General features: G+C 52.5%; 3 protein-coding genes across 15 annotated transcripts in view; 1 reads left to right on the top strand and 2 right to left on the bottom strand.

Moving 5' to 3' along the window:
* GAS8 (growth arrest specific 8) overlaps positions 1-3,281 on the bottom strand; it is a 57,184-nt gene extending 53,903 nt beyond the window's left edge. For 6 of the 9 annotated variants that reach the window (XR_004682799.1, XR_004682798.1, XR_004682797.1 and 3 more), the window contains exon 1: positions 3,089-3,281. The gene's annotated coding sequence lies outside the window, so the exon portion shown is untranslated. Of the gene's footprint in view, positions 1-1,161; positions 2,005-2,677; positions 2,717-2,917; positions 2,991-3,088 lie in introns of those variants that run through there. The other 3 variants (XM_035024527.1, XM_035024531.1, XM_035024532.1) reach the window with 3 other exon arrangements.
* A 104-nt stretch (positions 3,282-3,385) lies between these two features.
* CENPBD1 (CENPB DNA-binding domain containing 1) lies at positions 3,386-5,806 on the top strand. Its single transcript, XM_035024525.1, has one exon. The coding sequence runs from the start codon at positions 3,988-3,990 to the stop codon at positions 5,614-5,616; it is 1,629 nt and encodes a 542-aa protein (XP_034880416.1). The 5' UTR covers positions 3,386-3,987; the 3' UTR covers positions 5,617-5,806.
* Positions 5,807-9,120: 3,314 nt separating this feature from the next.
* DEF8 (differentially expressed in FDCP 8 homolog) lies at positions 9,121-25,431 on the bottom strand. Of its 5 annotated transcripts, none has more exons than XM_035024546.1 (12): positions 25,370-25,431; positions 20,976-21,109; positions 19,643-19,740; positions 18,202-18,321; positions 16,732-16,873; positions 15,091-15,255; positions 14,386-14,513; positions 14,085-14,198; positions 13,473-13,553; positions 12,616-12,756; positions 12,354-12,463; positions 9,121-11,135 (listed from the first exon to the last, which is right to left on the bottom strand). In XM_035024546.1, exons 2-12 carry the CDS (start codon positions 21,097-21,099, stop codon positions 11,033-11,035), a joined length of 1,326 nt encoding a protein of 441 aa, XP_034880437.1. In that variant the 5' UTR covers positions 21,100-21,109; positions 25,370-25,431; the 3' UTR covers positions 9,121-11,032. The 5 variants fall into 5 exon arrangements, with proteins under 5 accessions (XP_034880437.1, XP_034880433.1, XP_034880435.1 ...); XM_035024542.1 differs by having other exon boundaries at positions 18,202-18,351; XM_035024544.1 differs by lacking the exon at positions 25,370-25,431 and adding an exon at positions 24,916-25,261 and having other exon boundaries at positions 18,202-18,351.
* Positions 25,432-27,807: the final 2,376 nt, after the last annotated feature.

Here is a 27,807-nt window from a genome sequence, read left to right on the forward strand (position 1 = left end):
GCCCCACATCCGCACTCAGCATGGAGTCTGCTTGGGATTCTCTCTCCCTCTGCCCCTCCTCCCACTCACTCTCTAAATAAATAAACAAATAAATAAAATCTGGAGAAAAAAAAAACCCACAAAAAAACAAAAACCCGGGAGAAATCCAAACAGGGAAGATTAGAAAGGAGATGCAGCGAATAAGGGTGATGAGGCCACTGGAACTTCTGCACCATGAACAAAACTGCCTGCAGCAGCAAGTCACTGCGCACAACAGGACCAGAGCCTGATGCAGAAGGAATCATGAAACCATGAAGGCGTGTTACTCTAACGGGAAATCTAGACAAAGAAGAACAGAGGTGGTGACCGGCTGGGTGGGTGCTCCTCTGCCACCTCCTCCAGTCCTCGCCATCTGTCCTACGAAGGCAGGTGCTACTAGGCCCACTGCAGAAGTGGAAAGTTTAGAGAGGTGAGTGCCTGAAGCAAGACAAGCCGGAGCTGGAGGTGTATGAGGAGAAACCAAACCCCCCAGGGTTTCTACAGCCCTGGAGGTGCTAAGTACTGCCGTTCAGGCCTTCAAAACTTGATAAAATACCAACTCCTTTATTTCAATTCATGACTTAATGCTTTTCTGATTTGGGTTAGGGGACCACATTAGGTCAGATGCAGCTCTCGGGGACACAGTCTACCATCTGTTCTTGCTGTTCTGTTCAGATGACCTTTTTAAATTGGTCTTTGCATGGGGCGCCTGGGTGGCTTGGTCGTTAAGCATCTGCCTTCAGCTCGGGTCATGGTCCCAGGGCCCTGGGATCGAGCCCCGCATCAGGCTCTCTGCTCAGCGGGAAGTCTGCTTCTCCCTCTCCCACTCCCCCTGCTTGTGTTCTCTCTCTCGCTGTGTCTCTCTCTGTCAAATAAATAAATAAATCTTTAAAAATAAATAAATAAATCGGTCACTGTCCTTCTCTTCCAGTTAAATCATCAGTCAGGTTACCCTGGTGTCTCAGACTCACACAAATGCAAACCCAGCAGGCATTGGCTATTCAATCTGCTAGCAAGCTTCTGCTCCATGGCTCACTTCCCCCACCACTCACCTATCCCACCTAAAATAACATGGCATTTACCCCTCTCCATTCCCTTCTCTTTGTTTTCTACTTCCCTGTTCTGCTTCCTTTTCCTTCATACCTCATTTAACCACCTAACATGCTATGACTTGCTTGTTGTCTGGTTCTCCTCTTGCATGGCAGGGACAGTGCAGCAAGATCACCGAATTAGAAAATAACTGCATGGAAAGCTCCGGAACATAAGCTTCCCTTGAGGGTACATCTTTTAACTGTAAAGCAGATTGTGACTACTTCTCCAGTTCTTGCATGCCCTCCCTCTTCAGTCTGCAAATAAAGCAGAGCAGCCCATGAGGCATCCTATTCACCATGATATCTCCAGCTTGTTGATCCTCAAAAAAGAATGACCCAGTCTGGGGAAAGAAACTCAAAGATCATCCAAGTTCCTTCATAACTAAAACCACCGAGGTCCACGGAAGTTCAGTGGCTCGTGACACACTTACGCTGTACATCAGTTACTGACTTCCACTGTGTGTTAATAACCAGAACAGCCCTCTGCAATGCTGAGATGCCACAGGCAAAAGGCTCTGTTTTCGCTGGTATTTCTAGAAACAAACTGACTCGCAACATCTCCAAAATGAATAGGGATGAAAGAGAAAAGCTCATTACTAAGGACAGAAGATGAATCCATGAAATCCTTCTTCCTCTTTCACTACTGTCTGAAAACCACGAAACTTTTCTTGGATCAAAATTCAGAAACTCCACATTTGTGCATTAGAAAAAAATTAAGTCAATGGGCTCACTGCCTCCTGCGATGTATCAATCAATTCAGAAGCAGAACAGGGGCACCTGTGGCTCAGTGGCAGAGCAATCAACTCTCGGTTTCGGCTCAGGTCATAATCTCATGGATCCTGAGATGGGAGCCCTGCCTCAACCTCCTCACTCAGCGGGGCATCTCCTTGAAGAGTCTCTCCCTCTACCTCTCCCCCTGTTCTTGCTCTCTCTAAAATAAATAATTCTTTTTTTTTTTTTTAAGATTTTATCTACTTATTTGAGATAGAGAGAGAGAACAGGGACAGGGGAGCAGAGGGAGAACGAGAAGCAGACTCCCCGCGGAGCAGGGAGCCGGATGGGGGGCTCGATCCCAGAACGCTGGGGTTATGACCTGAGCTGAAGGCAGACGGTTAACCAACTGAGCCACCCAGGCGCCCCTAAAATAAATAAATCTTAAAAAAAAAAAAAAAAGAAATAGAACAACGTTAAAATACGGAATTCTATTTCATACTACCTAGCCCCAGGGAAGGCATACAGCACGTAAGTATTTAGAAGTGAAGGCACTGGAGCAGGACGGACGTTAACTGCAAGGTGAGGGAAGCCCCTGGCCAGTTCTGGTCTTACATCAGCTCTTCTATAAAACAGAGCTTTCCGGGGCGCCTGGGTGGCTCAGTTGGTTGGGCCACTGCCTTCGGCTCGGGTCGTGATCCTGGAGTCCCGGGATCGAGTCCCGCATCGGGCTCCCTGCTCGGCAGGGAGTCTGCTTCTCCCTCTGACCCGCTTCCCTCTCGTGCTCTCTCTCATTCTGTCTGTCTCAAATAAATAATTAAAATCTTTAAAAAAAAAAAAAAAGTCTTTGGGGGCACCTGGGTGGCTCAGTCATTAAGCGTCTGCCTTCGGCTCGGGTCGTGATCCTGGAGTCCCGGGATCGAGTCCCGCGTCGGGCTCCCTGCTCGGCGGGGAGCCTGCTTCGCCCTCTGACCTTCCCCCCTCTCATGCTCTCTCTCATTCTCTCTCTAAAATAAATAAATAAAATCTTTAAAAAAACAAAACAAACAAACAAAAAAAAAACCAGCGCCTCCCTGCAGGACCGGCTTCAGACTTACAAGGCGGCCGCCGGGCGGGCAACGCGGCGGTCGCCACCGCCAAGCCCCGTTCCTCCGTTCCCCCCGCCCCTAGCCCGTGACATCCGGCGCAGCCGGAGGGCGTCACCGCGGCGTCGAGCGCAGCCCCCGCCCCCGCCCCGGAACGCCGGCGGGCAGAACCTCCCCGCTCACCTGCCGGGCTGTTCCGGCGGGGGCTCTTACGCCTGTCCTGGCCGTCCTGCCGCCTCTTGGGCCACCACCGCATCTCCACAGCACGGCGAGCGGCCCGGCCGCCGGCAGCCGCGACCCGCCGCTGAGACAGTCCCGGTCCGCGACCTCGCGCCGCTCGAGCGCGCGCAGGCGCAGAAGAGCGCCACACCCCCGAGCCGGTCCCCGCGCGCTCGGAGACCTCGCGCGTGCGCACTGGGGACACGGAGCCGGCTCGGGGCCCGTCCGTGGGTGTCGACCCTATCACCTGACTTTTTAAGGATCGGAACGTGCGCCCTGTCTTCTCTCACCCAGGCGGTGGAGCACAGAAACCCCAGCGACCGGCTCGGGGCCCAGATGCTCTGTCGACTGATTTTAAGTCGGGCACCCCCGAGGACACATACTTCCCGGGTCCTCCGTAGGGAGCGGCTCGCGGGAGCGCACGCCAGCCCCCCCCGCCCCCCTCCGCGGCCGCCGCCGCCGGCGCCCCTCGGGAGCGGCCTTCCCGGCTGGACGGCTGCTTCCGTGTCCGTCGCGAACGAAGGCACTGACTCGGGGTGTACCGGGCAGCATTATTCCCTTTCACGGCCTTGTTTTCTGGGTCACAGAAACCCGCGCCGGCTGTAATGTTCCTGCAGAGGTGCTGTCCGGGCGTCGGACGCTCTGACACCGGGGGCCCACGCTGCCTGCCTTCCAGTCGAGCAGGAACGAGCCGGTTTCTGCGACAGCGGGGCCGGCCGGCCTTTGCTGACCTTTTCAGGCCTCCGGCCTGCACCTCCTGGCAGCCACATTTTCTCTCCCGTGTTTTGCGAGGGAGCACAGAGTAGCCGTGGGCCATCTCGCACGTGAGACTGCTGTGGTTTTACTACATTTTGGAGGCAAAGATGCCTGGGAAGAGGTCCCTGAATGCAGCAGTCTTCCCAAGTGCCAAAAGGGAACGGAAAGCAATTACCCTCGACATAAAATTGGAAGTGTTAAGACGATTTGAAGTGGGTGAAAAGCTCAGCCAGATCGCAAAAGCCTTAGGCCTCGCTGTTTCTACAGTGGCTACAATCCGAGATAATAAAGAAAAAATCAAAGCAAATTCACAAATAGCTACTCCCTTGAGAGCCTCCCGCTTGACTCGCCATCGCAGTGCAGTCATGGAGACCATGGAGCGCCTGCTGCATGTGTGGCTTGAAGACCAGAGCCAGCGAAACGTGCCCCTGAGTGTCACCATTATTCAGGAGAAGGCTAAGAGTTTGTTTGATGACCTACAGCGTGAAAGAGGCGGAAGCTCTCAAACAGAAAAGTTTAGTGCAAGTAAAGGGTGGTTTGTGAGATTCAAGGAGCGCCATCGTTTGCCCCACTTCAAGATGAACAGCACAGCTTCTGGAAACAAGGATGTATATCCAGAAGTGCTGAGAAGCATCATTGAGGAAGGTGAGTACGCCCCTCAGCAAGTTTTTAATGTAGATGAGACAGGGCTTTACTGGAAGAGAATGCCTGGAGGAATGTTTATTTCTGTGGAAGAGCAAGCTGAGCCAGGCTTTAAATCTTCCAAAGATCGCCTGATGCTGCTTCTTGGTGGTAATGCAGCTGGGGACTTTAAGTTGAAGCCCTTATTGGTGTACCACTTGGAAAATCCCAAGGCTCTGCAAGGGTACTCCAAGCCCAATTTGCCTGTGATTTGGCGCTCAAACAAAAAGGCATGGGCAACCAGGAGCATCTTTCAGGAGTGGTTCACATACTTCTTTTGCCCTGCTGTTGAAAAATACTGTGCCCAAAATCATCTCACCAACAAAGCGTTGCTCATCCTAGACGGTGCACCATGCCACCCAGTAAATCTGAGTGATCTGTCTGATAATGTCAGAGTAGAATATCTTCATGACGGTACAGCTGACTCAGTCCAGCCCATGGGTCAAGGCATAACCTCTACCTTCAAAGCTCATTATGTGAGAAGAACTTTTGAGCACATCCTAGAAGCAACAGATGGAGAGGATACAGCCATGATCAGGGAGTTTTGGAGAAACTACAGCATCATGGATGCTGTAGACAACATTACGGTAGCTTGGGAGGAGCTCAGACCAGAAACAATGAACAGTGTGTGGAAGAAGATTTGGCCAGAGTGTGTTCAGTTCCAGACTGTTTCCCAAACAGATAACATTGCACAGCTTCAACAAAATATTGTGACCCTTGCCAAGAATGTGGCTTTTGAAGAGGTTGTAGAAGCTGATGTGGACCAGTTGCTGAGGTCCCACGAGGAAGATCTCTCAAATGAGGAGCTGATGCAGCTGGAACAGGAGCCTGCAGGAGAGCAGGAAAGTGAAGATGTTCCACCTGCCCTGCGCCAATTAACCACAGGAGAGCTGTCAGCAGCTTTCTCACATTTTGAGGCAGGCTTGCAAGTCCTTACCAGTAACAGCCCTGATGACGAGTGGAAACTGCAAGTTTCAAAAGCAATCAATGATGCAATAAACTGCTACAGGGAACTGTACAAGGAGAAAAAGCGACGCTCAGAGCAACTCTCTTAGATCAATTTTCAGTGGGTGTAACCAAACGTTCATCAAAGTACAGCCAGATGCAACAAGATGACCTCAAGGGATGAGGCCCAGCCAAGCCTCTCTACTTCCAAGATGCTTTACATCTCGGGAAACTCTGCTTCTGGTATTTTCATTTTGACACTTGAGAGTATCAAATTTTGTCATTAAAATTTCATTTAAATATGTGCTTTAGAATAACTGCATGCAAGAATACCCAGGAAAATATTTCTTTAAAAAGAGAAAACTGCAAAGAGGAGACTATAAAGCTTCTGTGATTAAATCAGTGCAGTAGTTAGACCTGTGGAATAAGATAGAAAGCCCAGAGTTTTGTCTTGTTTTTTTTTTTAATGGTGCAAGACAACTGGTTAATCATTTGGAAAAAGATAAAATTAGATCCATGCCTCACAGCATACATAAGAATGAACAAACAGGGCGCCTGGGTGGCTCAGTTGGTTAAGCAACTGCCTTCGGCTCGGGTCATGATCCTGGAGTCCCGGGATCGAGTCCCGCATAGGGCTCCCTGCTCAGCGGGGAGCCTGCTTCTCCCTCTGACCCTCCCCCCTCTCATGTACTCTCTCTCATTCTCGCTCTCTCAAATAAATAAATAAATCTTTAAAAAAAAAAAAAAAGAATGAACAAACAGATCAGGGATCCAAAAGGTAAAAAATGAAACCATACGAATACTACAGAAACACATAGATGAATGCCTCTTTGACCTGGTGGCTGGGAAATTTTCTGACTTAAAATCCGATGAGGGGCGCCTGGGTGGCTCAGTCGTTAAGCGTCTGCCTTCGGCTCAGGTCGTGATCCCAGGGTCCTGGATCAAGCCCCGCATCGGGCTCCCTGCTCCGCGGGGAGCCTGCTTCTCCCTCTCCCACTCCCCCTGCTTGTGTTCCCTCTCTCGCTGTCTCTCTCTCTGTCAAATAAATAAATAAAATCTTTAAAAAAAAATCCGGATGAAATAAGAAAAGTTAATCAATTTGACTATATAAAAATGTAACGGGCACCTGGGTGGCTCAGTCGTTAAGTGTCTGCCTTCGGCTCAGGTCATGATCCCAGGGTCCTGGATCGAGCCCCGCATCGGGCTCCCTGCTCCACAGGAAGCCTGCTTCTCCCTCTCCCACTCCCTCTGCTTGTGTTCCCTTTCTCTCTGTGTCTCTCTCTGTCAAATAAATAAAATCTTAAAAAAAAAAAAAGTAACAAAAGAACTTTTCCAATGGGGGAACATCACTACAAACAAGGGCAAAAGCAGTTGACAAACTGAAAGAAAACACTTGCAACATAATATCCCTGATATGTGAAGAACTCTTAGGATTAAGAAGAAAAAAATACCAAAAATCCAACAGGAAAGTGGACAAAGGATATAATTCACAAATAAATAAATTAGATCTTGAAGCATAGGAAAAGAAGTTCAGCCTCATTCATAATTAGAGAAATGCAAATTAAAGCTACACAGAAAACACATCTCACTAGATAGGCAAATAATCAGAAAGTATGACTACATATTCTGTTGGTGAGGCTCTGGGGTAATAGGCACCTCATGCATTGCTGATGGTACAAAGCAAATTGGTACAACCCTTATGGAGGGACACTAGATATTCACAAAAAACAGATTTCTTTTGATTTAACAATCCCACTATTAGGATTGTACCCTGAAGATATACCTCCAACAAAAGAAAATGCATGTGCATAGATTATTTGTTGCATCCTTTTGTAACTGCAAAAGTGAGGAGACAGCCTGAATATTCATCTATAGAAGAGTGTTCAAATATGAAATGGCTATTATACGCAATGGACTATAATCTAGATGTAAGTGATGAAACACTAATGAAAGAGGAAGAACAGATGGGGAGTGGTTTCCAGGGTATACTCTTAATTGAAAAAAGCAACATGCAAGAGACTAGTATGCTGCCGTCTTTGTGGAAGAAAGAAGGGGGAAGGAAATAAAATATATATGTATCTTACTCATTTTTGCAAAAAGAAACACAGGAAAGAGAAACCAGACTAAAGGGATTGGTTACCTGGTAGGGGGAAGGAGTGGAAAGGAGCAAAGGAATGAGAGGGGAGGGGGATATCTGACAGGCCTTTTATAAAGCTTTCTTTTAAGGGGCACCTGGGTGGGTCAGTCAGTTAAGCGTCTGCCTTCAGCTCGGGTCATGGTCCCGGGATCAGGCACCACATCGGGCTTCCTGCTCAGCAGGGAGTCTGCGTCTCCCTCTGCCTGCCGCGCCCTGTTCGTGCCCTCTCTCTCTCAAATAAAACCTTAGGCAAAAAATAACAATTAGCTTGTGTTTTTTAAAGGTATCCATGTCATGCACCCTTCCAAAATAAAGACGGCTAAATATACGTAGCAGCTGAATGGCAAAATCTGAATAAATTTTGTTGTAGATTCTATGATACCATGTTGGTGTTAATTTCTGGGGATAATTGAACTGTGGCCATGTGATATCCTTGTTTGGGAGGAACAGACACAGGTATTTAGAGGCAAAGGGGCATCACCTCTGCAACTTACTGCCAAATGGCTCAGAAAAAGAAATGTGCATATGGGAAGAAAGAATATAGCAAATGGGGCAAATGTTAATATTTAGGGAGTCCAGGAGGTGAGTATATGGGAATGTTTTTGCAGTGTTTCTGTAAACCTAAATTTGTCAAAATATAAATGGTAAAAATACTATTGCATCACCTGAAAGAGAGGGAAAACATACTTCATCTTTCATCGACTATCCGAAGGGTAGCTTTACAGTTATTTGTAGCTGGAGGTGTGTGCTCACACATGTGGGCATCAGGCCCACAGACAGCCCTTCCACACCGTCCCTCCAGCTCTCCGGTTTCTTTAGGCATAGAGTTGCAGTCTATCAGCCTATCTGAATTGCAACTGGGTGTGGATGATGTATAAAGACACCTTCTAAAGCAGAAGATTGCATATGTCCTCTGGGTCATGGCCCCTTTGAGATCCTGGTCACAACTGCAGGTCATATCTCTGAAAAGAATGTACATATACAGAGGCTTGGATGTAATTTGGGAGGGGGGCAGTTATGGTTCTCCCAAAGCCCACGGGAATGGTCTGGAGTTGCAGTGAGGGCCCTTTTTGGGTCTAGCTTGTGAAAGAGGCTGCCAGGAGCCGGACATGTGACTTGCACGACCAGCCAGTTTCTCGATGACTGCGTTGGGTGAACGAGATAATCCTTCCACAATGAGGACTCTAGAAGACACAGTTTCTATTTACTGAGCATTCTCTGCATGCCAGGCTCAGTGCTCAATGCTTCCTAGAATGTAAACACCCCACAAGATATGTGTTTTCATCATTCACAGAAACTGAGCTGAGGGGAATCCACACACTTAGCCCTCTGTCTGACACCCATCAAGAACTCCTCCCCAGAACAGATCACACTGGACCCCACTAGATGGGGAAGACTGTGGGCTTTCCCTAAGCCTGCACTTGGTCTGCATGTCAAAAAACCCTGCCTTGTCCCCAATTCACCACACGCACCAGAGTCTAGAGAACACAGATTTAATGAGACAGCAGCTGCAGCATTATTACAGCTAGATATCCCTACTGCTCTTCTGTGAAGGGCTGGCCATGCAAACTGGTTCTTCGGTGGGTTCTTGTACCATACTGTGGACTCCCAAGACCCACACATGATTTTGTTTAAAGACTCTGCCATTCAGAAAGGGTAGGTGGAGATACTGGGGAGGAGGAAATGGAGGCAGTTAAAAAGAAAAGGGAGCCAACTCTTCGCCCAGCAGATGCCAGCATATTAACGCTTCCTATGGACACAGTGATTATAACTGGAATAATGTGATGTTCATTACACAGTATATTCAGGAATGGCCAATATCCTTAGGACAGAAATGTAATGCAGTGGTGAGAAATGTGCAGATCTGGGGGTGTAGGAAAAGGGCGTTTGGCCCTTAAGTCCTTCTCCAGCCCTAGAGAGGAAGGGGAAGCAGGACGGGGACCTGCCGTTGACCCAACCTCACCAGTGTTTGCTTCGCACTGTTTCCCCGAGGCAGATCAGAACACACCGTAAGAGGACTGCCTAAAGCCACCATGTGAGGCTTTTCTGATGGTGCAGAGAAGCGAGGAGGAGGGGATACTGTCTTTATCCACCCCTCTTATCGGCCAGCAAGCTAGGCTGACCTTTCCGCTGCAGGTTGCAGCGGACGGATATCCAAGTGGCTCTGTTCTGCCACCACCACCCACGCATGTCAACTGTGCACATCAGCAGCCAAGCACAATCCGGGCAAGAGGGCACAAAAGACTGGAGAGCCACATCCAGAAACGTCCTGCTCCCACAGGCCACCCCCTCTATAGCAGGGTCTCTAAAGCACGAAGCATCCCTGCAAACACCAAGGCCGACGCTCCCCCGGTGAAGTGCTGTGGGTTCTTATGCTCTGTCCAGGGGTTCCATTTGTCAGCTGGTATACAGGACCTTCCACATCCCATGCCCCAGTCTTCCTGCACACGCTCTGGGATTCCTGCCCAAAGCTCCCTTGAGCAAATATTCCCAGTGCCTGACCTCAGGCCCCCAGACAAAAGGCCACAGGCTGGTGGTGGTCTGTGAGCTGTCCGGAGCCCTCCACTGGCACATGGAGCTCCTCAGGCAAACAGGCCGATGGCAGCCAACCCTGCTGCCTAACCTAGAACCTCCCCAGGGTCACAGTCCCTGCTGCAAACTGGGAAGCAGGACAGCCTCTTCCAACTGCACCCCCAACCACCCAGCCTAGAGCACCACCGTAAGCTGGGAGAGCAAAGGCCAGAGCAGGGGCTGGTACACCGGGAAGAGCTTCACAGCCCCCTTCCCTCCATGTTGTACAGAAGTGGGAACCCCCAGGACTGGACCTCTTGGAGGAGAACCCAGAGAGAACTGTGAGAGGCAGGAGCAGGGCCCTCAGGAGACAGTCGTGAACAACTACAAGTCCCCACACAAGGGGCCAAGGGGATGGGGTCCTCCAGGTAGATCCAAACCATCCATTGCAGAGAAAACTCAGGCCCAGCCTGGGTGTCTGCAGCCAGCATTCCCAAGGCTCGTCGGCCACTCCCCCAAAGCCCTCTGGGGGTTCTCAGGGTGGCCAAAGCCCAACGGCCTTGGCCCCAAGTGCCTCCCCAAGGCTCCTTGCCACAGGGGGTGGGGAGAAGCCTTTCCCCACTTCCCTGCTTATGGAGCCCTGCAGCCTCCACAGCAACACACCCAGGAAAGAGCCAGGCGAGACTGCCCCAAGTCCCAGCAAGTGCCTGGGAGAGGGACGACGGTCCTCATGGTGCTGCTTACACCCCTCTGGCCCAGCACAGGTGAGAGGTCCAGGGACTGCACCCTAGGGGTCTCCAGAACACAAGAAACACCTTGACTTTGGCAATGACCAGCAGTTTGGATGCCAGAGAGGCCTGGGAGGGATTCCTGTTGCTCTAGGCATCCACGTCTGGACCAGGCTCCTGGAAGAGTGACTGCTTCCGCAAGGTGAGCCGAGCACATTTGGGACACGTGGTGGAGTTGTCATAGTAGCAGTCCCTGGGGACAGGGAGGGTGGGGTCAGCCCCAGCAAGGGTCTGGGCTCTCTGCATGTGAAATTCTACCGCTGAGCCTTCCCAGACTTCCTAAGTCAGGCCCTTCTACCCCCTCTACGGATGGGGAAACAGACGCAGTTTCTCCCAGAGGGCAGAAACCAGGTCTGCACCAGGTGCACCCAGGCCTGGGGTCCAGTGCTCAGTGCAGGCCCCTCCTACAGGGTCCACACCTGCTAGCTGGTTACCATCCGACTTCTGCTTGGAGCTCTCAGTGTCTCGGCTTCCATACCTGTTCTTACCAACACTGCACAGAGCCTCCACTGAGGCACTGGGGGTGCACAGGGTCCTGGGGACTGCTGGTCCACAGAATCCACGGCTGGAGCATCGCTTCCGCTACAGTCCTTTCTGTGACAGCCGTCCCAGGCTACAGCGTCAGTGCTTGCTAGGACGGACAGCAAGTGCCCAACAAAAATCCACGTGGGCAGAAATGGGAGGTGCCCATCTGAATCCAGTGTGAGGCATCATGCAGGGCCCAGCAGGTGCACATCTACAATTAGTAACTGTACTATTTTTCCAAACATCCACTAGGTCTTTCTGTCATAAATGCTTACACTGGGGCACCTGGGTGGCTCAGCTGGTTAAGCGACTGCCTTCAGCTCAGGTCATGATCCTGGAGTCCCGGGATCAAGTCCCGCATCGGGCTCCCTGCTCAGTGGGGAGTCTGCTTCTCCCTCTGACCCTCCTCCCTCTCATGCTCTCTGTCTCTCATTCTCTCTCTCTCAAATAAATAAATAAAATCTTTAAAAAAATAAATAAATGCTTACACTGTTTGAACCTAAGTACTTAATAAAAAATGTTAGGTATTTCTTTTGGCCTAGGGATATTTGAAAAAAATCACTGAGACACTGTGGGTGCCAGGAGCTAGAAAGGTGAGGGACCTCTGGCCTCCACTACACCTCAGGTCTGGTGGGGAAGGGGCGCCAGTCAGACACCATGTGCAGCCTGGGGTCTGGGCCGCACCCCTCCCCAGCCCCACAGGGGCTTGTCCCCAGTGGAACCTCGACTTTAGTCACACAGATCAGGGTCTCACCCCGTATCTAGGATCAAGGCAAAGGGCTTTGAAAATCAGGCAGCAAAGACAGACGACCAAAAGCCTGTCTCCCCCTCCCTCCCTCCCTCCCTCCCTGCGCGCCTGGCTGAGGGTGGGTCCGGCCACACTGACCTGTGGAAGACAGCACAGCAGTCGGTGCACACGGACGTGTGGCTGTCGAAGGGGAAGAGTACGTCACCCTCTCTGCAGAGCTCACACACGAAGCCCTTGGCCTGACACCGCTGGGGGCGACAGGGCGGAGGGCGGGTCAGTGCCTGCTCCAAGGGGCACCTGAGCCAAGGACACACTGGGCCAAGCGGCCTGCCCGCCCGCCCTGCCCTGGGGACTGGGAGCAGAGAGAGAGACGCCCCCTGGTCTGCGGCAGGGAGCCCACCTCACAGTCCAGCTTGATGTGCTTGGCGAAGAGCGTGTGAGTCTCCGTGAGTGAGCAGCCGAGGCGGCCTGTGTGCGCGTCCAGCAGGTCCTGCACGGAGTACATCTCATCGTTCTCCACAAAATGCTGCCGGTCCTGGAGCTGTGGGTCCCAGCAACAGTGACCCCAAACACCGGGTGAGGGCCCCTTCTGCTGCCCACCCACTGACACTCCCATCCTCCAGGCCCTTGGGGGCTCACAGAAGCAAGAGAAGGTGTCGGTCTCTGGGCCGAGCACCGCACTCCCCCAGCCGCACTGGCCACCTTCTTGCTCCAGGCACCCTCCCCCCACCCTCTGTCCAGCATGCCATACCTCCTCCCGGGCCTCACCCTGTTAACAACCTCCTTTCCCTGCTTTATCTTGTCCACAGACCTCACCTCCCCCTGACTGTTTGTTTTTCTCCCCACCTGAAGTGAGGACATGGATTCCTGCCGGTTTTGTTCCCTGCTCCCTACGCTCTAGAGCAGTGAATACCCATGAATGTTTGTGGAACAAACAGGTGAGCCGTGAAGTATGTTTGTGGTCACCCCTGCCTGCGCAGAACTGTGCCTGGTCCACTACATGGAGACCCAGGTGAGGCTGCAGGGCGACAGCCGCTTCCCTTGGTGATGGAACCAGAGAACACTTTTGTGGATGGAATGCCTGTGTGCTCACTGAAGACCTAGTGCTCCTTGGAACACAGCAGGGGAGACCCTCTGCTAAAGTGCAGCACACGCAAGCTATGACGTCATCGGAAAAAGACTTGGGCACAGCGTGTCCTCGCTGCCCTGGCTCTCCGCTTCCCCTTTGCCCAACCCCCGGATTCCCAGGGGTCTGACCTGCAGGAGGAGACGAGCTTCCATGGCCTCCTTGCAAGTAATGAAGTACGGCTTCATGAGCAGGATGTCCTGGCGCAGCTTCTGTGGACAACAGGGGCAGGTCGGTATTCTCAGCCAGGGCAGGGCTGCGCCGTGGCACATCTGGGGGCCGAGGGGGCCGGCACTCCAGGTCAGGAGGGGACAGACGATGCTTTCACGTCCCCCAGGATGGTCCCAGATCTGAGAGCTCCAGACAAGCTCAAGTTCGAACCCCAGCTTCCCGGCCAATGCCCCCAGAGGAGCACTCATCCTCAAACACGTTGTACAAAAAAGAGAAAGAATAATGTTGTATGTTGATTATCTTGAAATAATCTTTTGGATTTACTGGGTCATATAAAATATACTATTAAAATGAACTTTACCTGCTTTTTACTCTTTTAATGTGGCTACTAGAAAATTTCAAATTGCCTCTGGGCCTAGTTATCATATTGTGACCAGACACTGCTCTAGGGTCTTTAACCCTAAGGACAGCTGAGGGGCCCCCTGAACCTTAGCAGGTGGCAGCTCTCCTCTGCTCCCAGGGCACACAGGGAGAGCAAGGTCCACCCTCACCCCTGCCCCCTCCAGCCTTACCCGGATCTCCACCAGCCCCTCCACATAGTTGAACAGCAGAGGGTTGATCTCCCGCAGCCTGAGAACCGGCCGAGACACCATCAGCGCCAGGTAACGCATGCTGCAGCGGGACACCTGGGGGGCATGGTGGAAGGGCACCTCCGGCATTACACACGCCACCCCCAGAACCATGCTCCCCCCAACCTAAGCCAGGGCCGAGCACCGGCTCTCCCTCCTTGGGGCTCCATCTCCTCCCCTCCCAGCCCCTTCCCTGCCCCCCAGCCCCTATACCAGCCCTTGGGCCCTGCTCCCCTGCCCTTGCCTTGCGTGGCTCGAAGTCCCAGTTGTGCACGACTCGCGCGGGGATGACGGCCAGGTCATTCCAGTGGCAATGGCTGCAATAATACTGGCCCGTGTAGTCACACTGCCGGGCCTCGCTGGGCACGCCCCCTGCAGGCGGGACGGGTCATTACAAGTCGGGGCTGCCTCCAGGGTCCCTGACAGCTTAGGAACCACAGAAAGCACGGAAAGCATATGGGGGAAAGAGGCAGCTGACCTGGGAGGTGCCACCCTGCAGACGGGACACAACCTCTTCTCAGCCACAGGACCTGAGGCAGATCAGGGCACCCTGCTACCCTCAGTTTCGTCATCAGTAAAATGACACCACGGGACTGCTGAGAGGACCCCATGAATTAACATTAGTAAATCTATGACACGAGGCACATGAATGGTATTGTGCGATTTTTCCCATGTGGGTGGGCTTTCTGTGTCAATGGGGCCACACGGGAGGCTGAGTGCAGGCCAGCCCTGTGGGAACCCCTAGGTGACCTGGGCTGGAACCTCAGTGTGCTCGAATGGCAAGTGAAAGGGTGCAGGTCACAGCCCCTTGTCACGTCCCAAGGAAGGAGAGCAGGACACCACCCACAGGAGCCCAGCTGTCCCTAGCTGTCTGATGTATCCAATTTCCTTACACCTGCCCAAAGCAGCCTCCCTCACCCTGCGCCCCGATCCTTCCTGGGGCACTCACGCAGAGAGATGGGCGCCCGGCACTCGGCGCAACGGTAATCTTGGCTGTCCAGCCCTGTCTCAGGGCAGATGTTCAGCTCATATTCGGCTTGGTGGCTGACTTTGGAGCGCACACAGGGCTTGGAGATGAGGTTCAAGCACTTGCTGTGACATCGGTAATAGCAGCCTGGGGTGAGGAGACCAACATTGTGCCTTTCAGAAGTGGGGGGCATGCTGCAGCCCAGACTGGCCTTCAGCTCTACCCCAATTCCCACATCAATCTGAGAGCTTCTCAAGGCCCCAGTGTAGGTCCCAGAACTTCAAAGACCTTGTCAGTCCCCATCCCAAGCGCTGCCCTGGGGGTGCATGCAGACCTCCCTCCTCAACTCCAAAACCTGCCATTCCCACCTGGATGCCTCAAGGGCATCAAACTCACTCTGTCTAAATGAAATTCTCGCTCTTCCTTAACAAACCCACCTCCCACGCATAGTTTTCCCGCCTCAGATTTCAGTAACTCCATCTTCCCACCAGCTGAGGCTAAAATTTGTAACGTCATCTCAACCCCTCTTTTATGCCTGTTTCCAGCCCTTCGGCTAGTGCCGCACCTGGACACTTCTCACCCAAAAGACTCCATCCTGATCAGAGGGCCATCATCCTCCCCCTCCCCCTCTGCACTCCTTCCTTCAGTCCGTGCTCAGCTCAGCAGCCAGAGTGGTCCTTTTAAAACCTAGGCATGTCCAGCACCGACCCATGGCCCCCAGTGCACTTAAAGGAAAGCACATGGCCACCTCTGAGCCCATTCGACCAACCTCCTCTCGGGTACAATGCCCCAGCCAGACTTCTCTCTGCTCCACACTGAAGACACTGGACACACACTAACCACAGGGCCTTTGCACAGAACTCCCTCACAGGAACATTCTTACCCACATATACTCCTGGCTTACTCCCTGACTTCCAAGTTTTGCTTGAATGTCACATGATGCCTTTTCATTCCACCCTAAAGTCACACCCATAACACTCCCTGACCCATGCTGTTCCCTTTCCTTATTTTTTTTGTCAGTGCACTCTATTGTCTAACACACCATATGCTCATTCGGAACAGAACCATCCACAGGAATTCTCTGCAAAAATGGAAATGTCCCGGGCGCCTGGGTGGCTCAGTTGGTTAAGCAACTGCCTTCGGCTCAGGTCATGATCCTGGAGTCCCGGGATCGAGTCCCGCATCGGGCTCCCTGCTCGGCGAGGAGCCTGCTTCTCCCTCTGACCCTCCCCCCTCTCGTGTACTCTCTCTCATTCTCGCTGTCTCAAATAAATAAATAAAATCTTAAAAAAAAAAAAAAAGGAAATGTCCCATATGGTGCCCACCAGCCTCATATGGCTATTGGGATAGCACAGCTAAGGAATGAAGTAGTTATTTATTTTAACTAACTTAAATTTGAATAGCCACCTCTGGCATACTAGAAAGCCTAATGTGGATGTGAGCCTGGTAAAGGCAGGAGTTTGGGTCTTTTGTCCCTTGTTTCATCCCAGGTAGGCCACAAGGCTCAGTAAATACTGAGTACTGCGCAGAAGGCACCCAAACACAACCCAGAGCTGCCAGGTCTCTGCCCTGCCCGGGGACCAGGACTGCCCCCCGAAAAAGCAGGTCTGGGTGTTGGCCTACCTGTGCACGTATACCAGGTCTGAATGAGCCCCCAGATAATGGTGTTACACTTGTCACAAGTTTGCTTGACACTCTTGCTCTTCTCCTTGTAGAAACGGTGCTCCAGGAGGACTCGGATGTTGGGCTCATCCTCACTGGGGTCCTGAAGAGAGGCCCGGGAGGCGTCACATGTGAGCCTGCTGCAACTGCTTTCCCTTCCCATGAACCCCTTTGCTTACTTCTTCCAGTACCATTCACAGCAGATATTGTGAGTTTCCCTCAATGTCACACCCCCTTTCCCTTTAGAAATAGAACTCCCGGGCATCTGGGTGGCTCAGTTGGTTAAGCGACTGCCTTCGGCTCAGGTCATGATCCTGGAGTCCCGGGATCGAGTCCCGCTTCGGGCTCCCTGCTCGGCGGGGAGTCTGCTTCTCCCTCTGACCCTCCCCCTTCTCATGCTCTCTCTCCCTTAAATAAATAAAATCATGGGGCACCTGGGTGGCTCAGTTGGTTAAGCGACTGCCTTTGGCTCAGGTCATGATCCTGGAGTCCCTGGATCGAGTCCCGCATGGGGCTCCCTGCTCGGCGAGGAACCTGCTTCTCCCTCTAACCCTCCCCCCTCTCATGTGCTTGCTCTCTCTCATTCTCTCTCTCTCAAATAAATTAAAAAAAAAAAATCTTTAAAAAAAAAGAAATAGAACTCCCCAGTAATCAGTCAGGCCTGGACCGCCCAGACAATAGTCACAAGGGTGACTTTCCCTGCACCCAAGTGCTGTTCTGGGACGATGTTAGGGTCAAGGGTGTGTGAGCAGGAGTCATAAGGCTTTCTCTCCCCTCCCACCATTTTTTCCTGCTGAGTACAGACCCAGAGGGGACATGTGGCCATATTGGATTCTCCACACGGACTGGCAAAGCAACAAAAACAGAGGGCCTGGGACCTCCAACACCATTAGCTGCCATATGGGCCTAGATCACTTACAGGATCTCCACATGAGTGAAATTTCACATGTCATTCCTTTAAGCCACTGTATTTTGGGGTGTCTTTGTTACCACAGCCTTACTTACACCCTAATGAATACTCTGCTTTCTAAATTCCCAGGGACGCATGAGCCGTGCAGGGACACGGTGGCAGCAAGTTAAAGGGCACACACAGTCAATGTGCACCTGCAGGTTTTGGCCTCCAGGATCCATTACCCTTACTGCTGTCCCCTTCGTGAAACACTCAGGAGGCCACCATCGCCACCCACTCTAGGTCATAAGGTTCAAGGGGGGACTGACCTCACTTACTTGAGCCAGTGGGTGGGCATGTGCCCAAGACTGGCCAATCCAGATTAGGCTAATAGAGAAATAGTCTGCACATGGGGTGAAGGCCCACCTCTGTCCCCACCTTTCTGGGTGGCTTTCTATCTCAGTCCCTCAGCTCCCCAGCCTCTAGAACTTCATTCTCACATTGCTCCGGTAGCCTCCATGGTGGGGTACGTCAGCACCCACCTTCAGCTCCTGGAGCTTCAGCCGGAGGTGGATGAGCCTCACAACGGCGTCCTTCTGCTTCTCCGACTGCTCGGGAAGCTCCAGAATCACCTGCTTGCACTCCTCGATAGCCTGCCGCAGCTGCTGAATGTCAGAAGCCAGGAACAGACCCTGCCCAGGTTGGGGGGAGCGGTGCGGCAGGTGACAGCATCAGATGCCTGCCCTGCACGCTCTCCACGTGGAGGTCAAGCCCAGAGCAGACCTCCCTGCTCCTCGCTTGCCTCAGTGAAGAAACTGAAGCCCAGAGGGAGGGGCCGAGGATTTGCTCAAGGCCCAGGAAAGTTACCAGCACAGGTAGGAACCACCCCATGCCACCTGCCTGCCAGCTGGACCTGTCCACTCACAGGCCTCTGAAAACCTAATTCAGGATGTTTTTCAAAACACAACTTCCTTCTTGTAGAAACCTAATCACTTTTCTGGCTATGCTATTTTGCTTACTTCTACAGAGCTTCCTCTTGGATGAAAGCTGGGGAAATGACAATTTGCCTGTCATGAAGGAGAGGAAGTGGCCTCCAGCTTAATCACCAAGCCCAGAGATTCCCCGGACACCCACCCACCCCTAGCACCAGCACCGCACAAGGACTCAGAGCCAGGGCCCAACAAAGGCCCTGGGCTTGGGACCCTGCTGTCAATAGGGAAGGAAGCCAGGCTCAAGTCTGAGCAGGGGAGCTGAGGTTGATCTCGCCCCAGGCAAAGGGTAGAACTGCCCTCAGGAGCCACCCTCCACCTCCAGGAGACCAGGCAAAGACGAGGTGACAATCCTACTCTGGAAGCTCAGTGTGTGGCCCCTAGGAGGGGCTCAAACATTTCTTTAATGAAGATACAAAATACAAATACAAAATGACAAGTAAATGAGAACTGGGGGCTTCTGGGTGAATCTTTTTTGATTTCAGTTACATTAGAATATTTCTATGTTTCTCTCAAATAAAAGTTGAAGATACTTTGCATAAAACTGAAAGATGTTCAAACTTTTTAAAATAGATTATTAGAGCCCTTTAGTTAAAAAAAGAAAAAGCTTCCATAGAACAAAAAAGTTGAACAGAGGAGAGTGGCCCTGTGGTCCTTCCCTCATCCTGCTGCACAGCCACAGGATCCCCCAGGACCCAGATGGAGCCAACCCTCATGTCTGCCTCCCAGGAACCAGGAACATGAGGAGACGGATGGCCCCACACAAGAAGAGCAACTTCAGGTCCCAAACCCCAGTTCGGCTGATCTTCCCTGGCTCCCAAACAGGTTTTGGAGATGAGAGTCAGCTGTCATGTGGGTCTCAGATTCAAGGCCCAGGAGCCCCAGCCAAGGTGGGCTGGCCCTGCTGCCTGAGGACGGGGTGACAAGGAAATGGCTGGTTCCTCCTCCTCGGGGGCTCACCCATCCCCCTCCCCACTCCAGGCCCAAACCTTACCACAGGGCGGGAAAAGTGGTCCTCAGATAAGCCGAGATCCATCACTCGCTCAGTGCAGCAGAACTCTGGCTCTCCAGGGGGCAGCTCAGGCAGGGCCTCTGCAGTGGGTACAGGTGTGAAGGGCAGCAGAGAGAGAAAGAAAAATCAACCTGCCGGGCGCCTGGGTGGTTCAGGTGGTTGAGCATCTGCCTTTAGCTAAGGTCATGATCCCGGGGTCCTGGGATCGAGCCCCGCATCGGGCTCCCTGCTTGGCGAGGAGCCTGCTTCTCCCTCTCCCTCTCCTGTTCCCCCTACTTGTGCTCTCTCGCTCTCTCTGTCAAGTAAAGAAATAAAATATTTAAAAAAAAAAAAGAAAGAAAAATCAACCTGCCTTTCCCCCAGAAGTAGGTTGGGGACGGGAGAAGCCCACAGGAGGTGCTGAGGGGAGCCAGGCCCCACCCTGGTATCTGCCCTGTTTGCACGTGCAAAGGAACCCATATCCTAAATAAATAAGAGAGAGCCATCCAAAAAGATGAGGTGGGGGGAAAAAAATCTAAAAATAAAATTAAAAAAAAGAAAAGAAAGAAACCAAGATGAGGTGGATACCCATGGTGCTAAGAGAGGTCCACAAAACAGTATTAGAGAAACATCCTAATCTCTCTCTCTCTCTTTTTTAATATTTTATTTATTTGAGACAGACAGAGCACGAGCAGGGGAAGGGGCAGAGGGAGTGGAAGAGGCATAAGCAGACTCCCCACATGGGGCTCGATCCTAGGACTCTGGGATCACGACCTGAGCCCAAGTCAGACACCCAATGGACTGAGCCACCCAACGCCCCAGAAACATCCCAATTTCTAAGGCATACCTTACATATGCGTATATGGATTCAAGGCTGCTGGACGGTTGCACAACAGAATTTCCGGACCCCTGTGTGGACTCTAGGAGGTTTCTGCGTGCGCACACACACCCTGAATACCCTTATTGACTGCATCTGCAGCTCTTAGAGCCCCACTCTCCTGACCCCCAGAAGAGCTGGGCCTCTGTCCAGGCCATTCCATCCTCTCCCTGACCAGATCTCAGCTCTGAGTTCCCTCCCCAAGTATTCCCTGAGTATCTGCCCAGCGACGCAGCAGTGACAAGACAGTCACAAATCCCTGCCCTTGGGAGTGTGTGTCCTAGTGGGGCCACAGAACAGGCAGAACGTGGTTTGTGCTGAGGAGAAAGGGGAAGTGGCCAGCAAGGGACCCAGCTACATGGGAAAGCCAGCATGCTCCATGGGCGGAACTAGGAAGAGAGGATGGAGGTCCCAAGTGAGGGGTCGGATTGTCCACTCAGGCCTCCCCCAAGCACCTACCTTCAGAAGCGACTTCTGGGGCTTCCTCCCTGGCCCTCTGCTCATGCTGCCTTGGCCCAGGCTCCTTGTTGAAGGGGTTGAGGTGGGCCTGCCGGAACCGGGCCAGCTTCTCATCATATTCCATAGCATCCCACCTGCAGGGCAGGGTAGGTCAGAGAAGAGCATCCAGCTCCTCGACTCACTGCATTCCCATCCCCTTCCTGAGTTCCTGGGGTTCCAGAGGGGATGTCTGGCCTCCTTCAGTCTGCCAGGAGGGTCCAGGTGGAACATCCCCACACCATGGCCGCCCATCCTCTGTCCCTCCTCAAACCAGCTCAGCCCCCTCACCTAGGTCCCCACTGGTAGCATCCCCTCAGTAACAGCAACCCACCCAGGGCACGCAGATGGAACAGAGGTAGGAGACGGACGCGACCTACCCAAGAGTACCCAGCCAGGCGGGAACCTAGGCCCCCTACCTCCCAGTACAGGGTCCTCATTCAGCCCCAGTCCAGCTGTGCCCTCACTGCTCCGAAGGAAAGGGTTGACGGCTCCCATGAGCCAACACCTCCCAGGACTCAGTTTTCTACTTCTGGCCCCGAGCAGGGGTACTCCTTTTCTGTCAGAGCACCCCAAAGCCATAGCCCCTGAGCAGAACCATCAGTGGTGACTGTCAGAGGTCACAGTGCTGGACACTCTGGAGCCAATGCCAGGGTCCAGGCCTGCTCTGCCACCTGCAGCGTGGCCTTAGGCAGGGCCCATCTTCCTGGTGCCCCAAGGAGCTCTCCATCTCTGCCGGCTCGTTAGTCATCATGGAGGCCAGCATGGCACCTCGCTGGTCTGGATTCCCACTCATGCTCTATGTGGCCTGAGTCAGTGGCCCCACACCTCGGGATCCCAGGAACTAGGAAATGCCTAGTTCACCACCTGGCACTGCTCTCCCCTCCCAAGAGCTCAGCGAGCGGCAGAACACACAGGGCTGATGGCTCCTGAGAGGGAGATAGGGGCTTCGATTGGGGGCAGTGGTTTGCATCCCAGGTCATCCCACTTCCTTAGCCTCTCTGCTTCCAGGGTGACACGAGTTCATAGGAAATCAGATTTTTTTTAAAACACTTTGCAGCACTTTAAGTGCCAGGTATTAGTTATGCTTTCTCTGTACCTGTTTAGTCTAAAATAATTTGTGATTATCAAACATAAGTCTATGACTCCTATCTGCACCCCCTCCAAAAGAAAGAGAACTGATCCCAGACAGGACAGCCATGACAAGGGTCACCCCCAGCCCTGCCCAGTGCTGGCTGCCCTGCATCTGGGTCAGAAACGCCCACACTAACTGTGGGACCTGTCCTACCTGTTTGGCCTCTGTGGTGGGGATGTGGGTTAGAGGAGTTCCAGTCTGGCAGAACCCAGCACCTGGGTCAACACAGGAGAGGACACAGATGCCATGGGCTATGGGCCTAAGCCTCCTCTCTCTCATTACCTGACAGCTTTGGGCAGCTCACTCAGGGTGGTTGGGCCCTGATGACCAGTGCCTCTCCAAATGATGGGTGTCGCAGTGTCCCGGGAAGCACCCAGAGTGCAGGGCAGACCCAGCTGTGCCAGGACTCACTCACCCCATCTTCCCTAGTGGTGACAAAGATTCTTTGCCTGACTAGCCTGTAGTCAGGCTCCCGAACCTTCTCCTAGGCCATCTGGGCTCCTCCTGTAAAATCCAGTTCTAGCAAGAACCTTGCTACATCAGTTTAGCAAGAGTCCCCCACCCTGATACCCGGTCACCCTCAAATCTGCTATCACCCCCAGGTGACATGTGATCACCCCAGCCTGCCCTCAGCAGAGATCTTGTCAGATCAGTTTAGCCAGACTCCCCACTCAGCCCTGATGTCTCCCCTCAGCAAGTGTCCACCCACTGATTTTACCCTGCTCCTTGGCTGTAAACTCTCACTTGCCTGTGCTATATTCTGAGTTGAACTCAGTTCCATACCGAGGTCTCTTTTCCCCTACTGCAAGAGTCTTCAATAAAGTCTGCACTTACTATTTTAACAACAGTCCAGGTCTGTTTTTTCTTCTTTGACTGGGCGAGGGGAGCTGGAGTTTTGGCTTGTCGCAATTTCCCAACCTCCCTATAGTTAGATGTGGTCATGCAACTAACTATGTTATGACCAATGGATTTTAAACAGAAAGATCTCTTGGGAATTTTTCTTAAAAGGAGGCACTGCCCTTCTTCAGCCCTTCCTACCTCTTGCCGCCTGGGACGCAGATGTAATGCGTGGGGCTGGAGTAGTCACCTTGGGTTTGACCCACAAGTCCTGAGCTCCTTCACCCCAGGCTTCATTCAAGTGAGACAGAAATAAACTTCTGTTTAAACCACTGTTACTGGGAGAAGGATTTCTATCTCCTACATCCGAAACAGATCCTGACTGATCACCCCAAGAGCCTTGTGGTGATAAAATGAATTGGTGCTATTCAAATCCCAGACCTGTCAGCTCCTAGCTGACATGTATGGTCTTGGGCAAATGCCTAGACCTTTCTTTGCTTTTGATTTCTCATGTTTCAAATGGGGGAAATAATAGTACCCACTGTGTAGGGTTATGATGAAGATTAAATTAGTTAATGCAAAGTTCCGAGTATCCTGGCCAGCACACAGTATGCACCTGATAAATACCAGCTACAGCTTACTATTATCATTGTTACGAATGTGATCAGATAGCCCTGGGGAGCCTGGGTGGCTCAGTCGGTTAAGGATCTGCCTTCGGCTCAGGTCATGATCCCAGAGCAGGGAGTCCGCTTCTCCCTCTCCCTCCGCCTGCCACTCCCCCTGCTTGTGCTCTCACTCTGTCAGATAAATAAATAAAATCTTAAAAAAAAAAAAAAATCAGAGAGCCCTGATTTAAATTCTGGGTCTCCCAGTGATGAGCTATGTGATCCTATTTTCTTGCCCACAAATAAGGAAGAATACCTACCTCCTGGGGTGGGTAGAAGGACTAAGTATATACTTATATATGTCAGGAGAGCCCATAGCCCAGAGCTGTTGTTAAGCAAGCCGTATCTGTCATCACATGATGACCAGCCCAACTCTAAGGAAACCTCCCCGCATTTTAAACTATGGCCAGGGGTGCTTAAAGGCAGGGACACCTCTGCTCCTCCCAACAGCTCTCCTCTGGGCTGGAAGCTCCCCTGGAAAAAGCATCTTTCAATTGCCTCCTTATGGGCAGTGCCAGCTCCAGGCCTGGCATAGAGGCCATGGATGAATGAATAAATGGTCATCTGACCTCTCTCAGCCTCAGTCTCTCTCCTGCCAAGTTGGAGAATCATACTTCCCTCTGGGCTTCTAAGGGCAGACAAGTGAGGTCCCAACATTTAAGCCCAGGGGCTGCAGTGCAGGGCAGCTAACTTGGCCCCGCCCCCCACTGCCCCACCAGGTTCACCCCTCAGAGAGCCCCGCACTCAGATTCAGGCTGGGTGTCCCGGAGAACAGGCAGGAAGGTGAAGACTCAGAGGAATGAAGGAAACCCACGGTCCCACCTCTGCCCTCCTCTAGAGACTTCCCTTCTCTGGCAGGGGAAGAGAGGGGAGGATGAGACAACTTAGCAATTCAAGGGAACTTCAGAATAAAGCCAGGGGCTCATGAGGCACTAAAAGGTCCTGGGCTGAAGCTCGGGTGCACTCCTGATGGGTCACAGCCACCAAAAAGGTTCTATTCTCACCCAGCCACAACTGGAGGTCCCTAGAATTCTCCCTGGAGGGGACAGGGGAGAAGGTACATCCTATTTTCTCCTACCTGGAAGGAGGCCTGGCAGGACCCTGCGGGGAGCAGGGGCAGAGTTACTGCCCCTTTGAGGGTTATTTGCCACTGACTGAAGCCTGGCACAGTGGCCACAGCCGGCCTCAGGAGTGAGCCACCCCTAAGAGATACCTCCAGCAGCTTCCCTCACAACAACAAGCATACCCTCTGGGGACCCTCACCAACCTGCTCTGCGTAGGTGCGGGCCTCTTCCACCACGCCCATCCATGCCCTAGGGGAGGAAACTGAGGCCCCGCATTCCCGGGGCGGGGGGTGGCCCAGCCCTGGGGGCTGCCGCGGGCCTCACGGACTCTTCAGACAGCGCGTGTGGACGGCCGGAAGCGGTGACAGTGTCACCCGGGGAGCGGGGAGGGAGGAGCTCCCCTCTGGGCTGATAAACCTGCCCGAGCGGGGTGGGAGGCAGCGCAGGTCCCCTGTGCCCCCAGCGCCCCAGGGAGGACGGGCAGGTCGGAACCCTGGGCGGGTTCCTCAGCCCCCGCGCCCTCGGGAGAGGGGGCTCCCCGCGCCCCGGGACGCGGCGGCCCAGACGGCCCCCGAGGGTCGAGCGCCCCGGTTCTCTGCACCGCCAGCACCCCCGCCCCTCACCTGGCCCGCCCAGACTCCCCCCTCCGCCGCTCACCTGACCGCCGCCGCCCTCGCTACATTGTAACCCGCCCCGCTGCCCTCGCTACATTGTATCGAGCCCCGCCGCCCGCTGCTGCCACCTGCGGCCCGGAGGCTCATGGCAAGCCGGGGCCCCAGCGTCTGCGCGCCCCGGCCCTCGCGCCCGGGCGGCCTCCGCGTCCCCCTCCGGGAAATGGGTGAGGCTTCATCCCAGCTGTTCAAGACGGCCTGGCGGACTACTGCATTTTCTATATTTTCTGTAAGCATAGAAGCCATGGTTTAAATAAAAACCACAGCACTTAAGAGGAAAAATGGCTGGGACGCCTGGGCGGCTCAGTCGGTTGAGTGTCTGCCTTCAGCTTCAGTCGTGATCCTGGGATCCTGGGATCGAGCCCCGCGTCAGCTCCCCGCTTAGTGGGGAGCCTGCTTCTCCCTCTGCTTGTGCTCTCTCCGCCTCTCTCTCTCTCTCTCTCTCGTAAAATAAATAAAATCTTTAAAGAAAAGAAAAAATTGTGGTATTTAATTTCTTTTTTATTGTGGGTGCCTGGGTGGCTCAGTCGTTAAGCGTCTGCCTTCGGCTCAGGTCATGATCCCAGGGTCCTGGAATCGAGTCCCACATGGGGCTCCCTGCTCAGCTTGTGTTCCCTCTCTCTCTGTGTCTCTCTCTGTCAAATAAATAAATAAATAAAATCTTTGAAAAAATTTTAAAAGATAAAAAGCCCAGTGGTTGAGGGGAAAAAAGGGGAAGAGGGAATCGCTGTGCAGACAGCAGCTGCTGGTGCTCATCCGCACGACCCTATGTGGTCTTCACCGCCAGTGAGCAAGGGACGTGCTGTCATTCTATCCCATTTTACAGAGGAGAAAACAGGCACAGTCCGCTTAGGGGGAGGATCAGGAGAGGATGGGTTAGGGGGACGTTGGAGAAGCCTGTGTCTGAAGCAGCTGGTATTATTACTGCTTTATAGGTGTGCTCTGCCCTGCTTTGTTTCTCTCCATATTCTTCACCACCGCCTGATGTCCTCTGCCTCATACAATTTTACTTGTTGTCTGTTTCCATCATCACCCCTCCCCCCACCAGAAACCAAGGGCTATAGGTAGGAGTTTTGTTTCCTTTCTTCACCGCTTCTTGCCTAGACCAGTGCCTGCACAAAGTAGGTGCTTAGTTACAAGGACTGAGGAAGGAGAAGTCCCTGAGAGGGCCAGCCTTGAGAGGGAGAAGGGCTCAGCGGGCGGGTGTGTTAGCACCAACTGTTGAACGGAGTCCACATCTGCCGCACTTGGGTACTGTGACGGTGGTGAGAAGCCAGACAGCACTTGAGGAGCCATCCAGATGGACAGTATGCAAAGGTGCAATTTAATGAGAGATATGGTGAGCACTGAGGAAGAAATAAACAGGGTGACAAAGTAATGGACAAGGTCAGGGGAGGAGAACACCATGCTCAGGCTAAGACCCAAAGGGTAAGAAGGTGAGAAGCACAGAGGAGCTGTGGAAAAGCATCCAGAGGGAAACCACAAGTGCAAAGCCCTTGAGGAACTGAAAGAGCCCAGTGTGCCCGCGGAACCGAAAGCAGGCTGGTGCGGCCAGAGTTTGGTAAAAGTGGAAGACCTGTAAAAGGTGAAGTGAGGGGCAAAGCTGTAGTATTTGTAAACACATTGGCTTTGATTTGTGCCAAGACAGGAGCCATTGGAAGCTTTATTGAAGCCTAACAGACGTACAAAAAACCACACATGTATAAGTGTACAATCTGATAAGTTTTGACATATGCATACACCTGAGAAACTGACTAAGATTGTCAACCTATCCATCATCCTCAAATGTTGCCCTGTGCCCTTTTGCAATCCTCCCTCCCTGTCCCCATCTCTATCCTCAGGCAACCACAGATCTCTTTTTGGTCACTGTGTTGCACTGCATTCCAGAGTTTTATAGAGATGGGATCTTATCGTATATACTCTTCTTTTGTTTGGCTTCTTTTACTCAGAATAATATTTTGAGACTCTATCTGTAGCAGGTGTCAGGTGTCAGCTTATGCTCATTGCTGAGTAGGATTCCACGGAGTGGATGGACCACAGTTGGTTTATCACCTGTTGATGAACATCTGTGCTGTTGTCAGTGTTTGCTGTACAAAGAAAGCCGCTATAAACATTTGCGTATAATTCTGTGTGGAAATACACTTTATTTATTTATTTTTTTAAAAGATTTTATTTATTTATTTGAGAGAGAGAGAGAGAGACAGCATGAGAGGGGATAGGGTCAGAGGGAGAAGCAGGCTCCCCGCCGAGCCAGGAGCCCGATGTGGGACTCGATCCCAGGACTCCGGGATCATGACCTGAGCTGAAGGCAGTTGCTTAACCAACTAAGCCACCCAGGCGCCCCTGGAAATACACTTTAATTTCTCCTTGGTAAATACTCAGGAGTGGAATGGCTGGATTATATGGTAAGTGTGTGTTTAACTT

The sequence above is a fragment of the Mirounga leonina genome, unplaced genomic scaffold (assembly GCF_011800145.1).
Source record: "Mirounga leonina isolate KUSES-001 unplaced genomic scaffold, KU_Mleo_1.0 Mir_180, whole genome shotgun sequence".
Classification (NCBI taxonomy): domain Eukaryota; kingdom Metazoa; phylum Chordata; class Mammalia; order Carnivora; family Phocidae; genus Mirounga; species Mirounga leonina.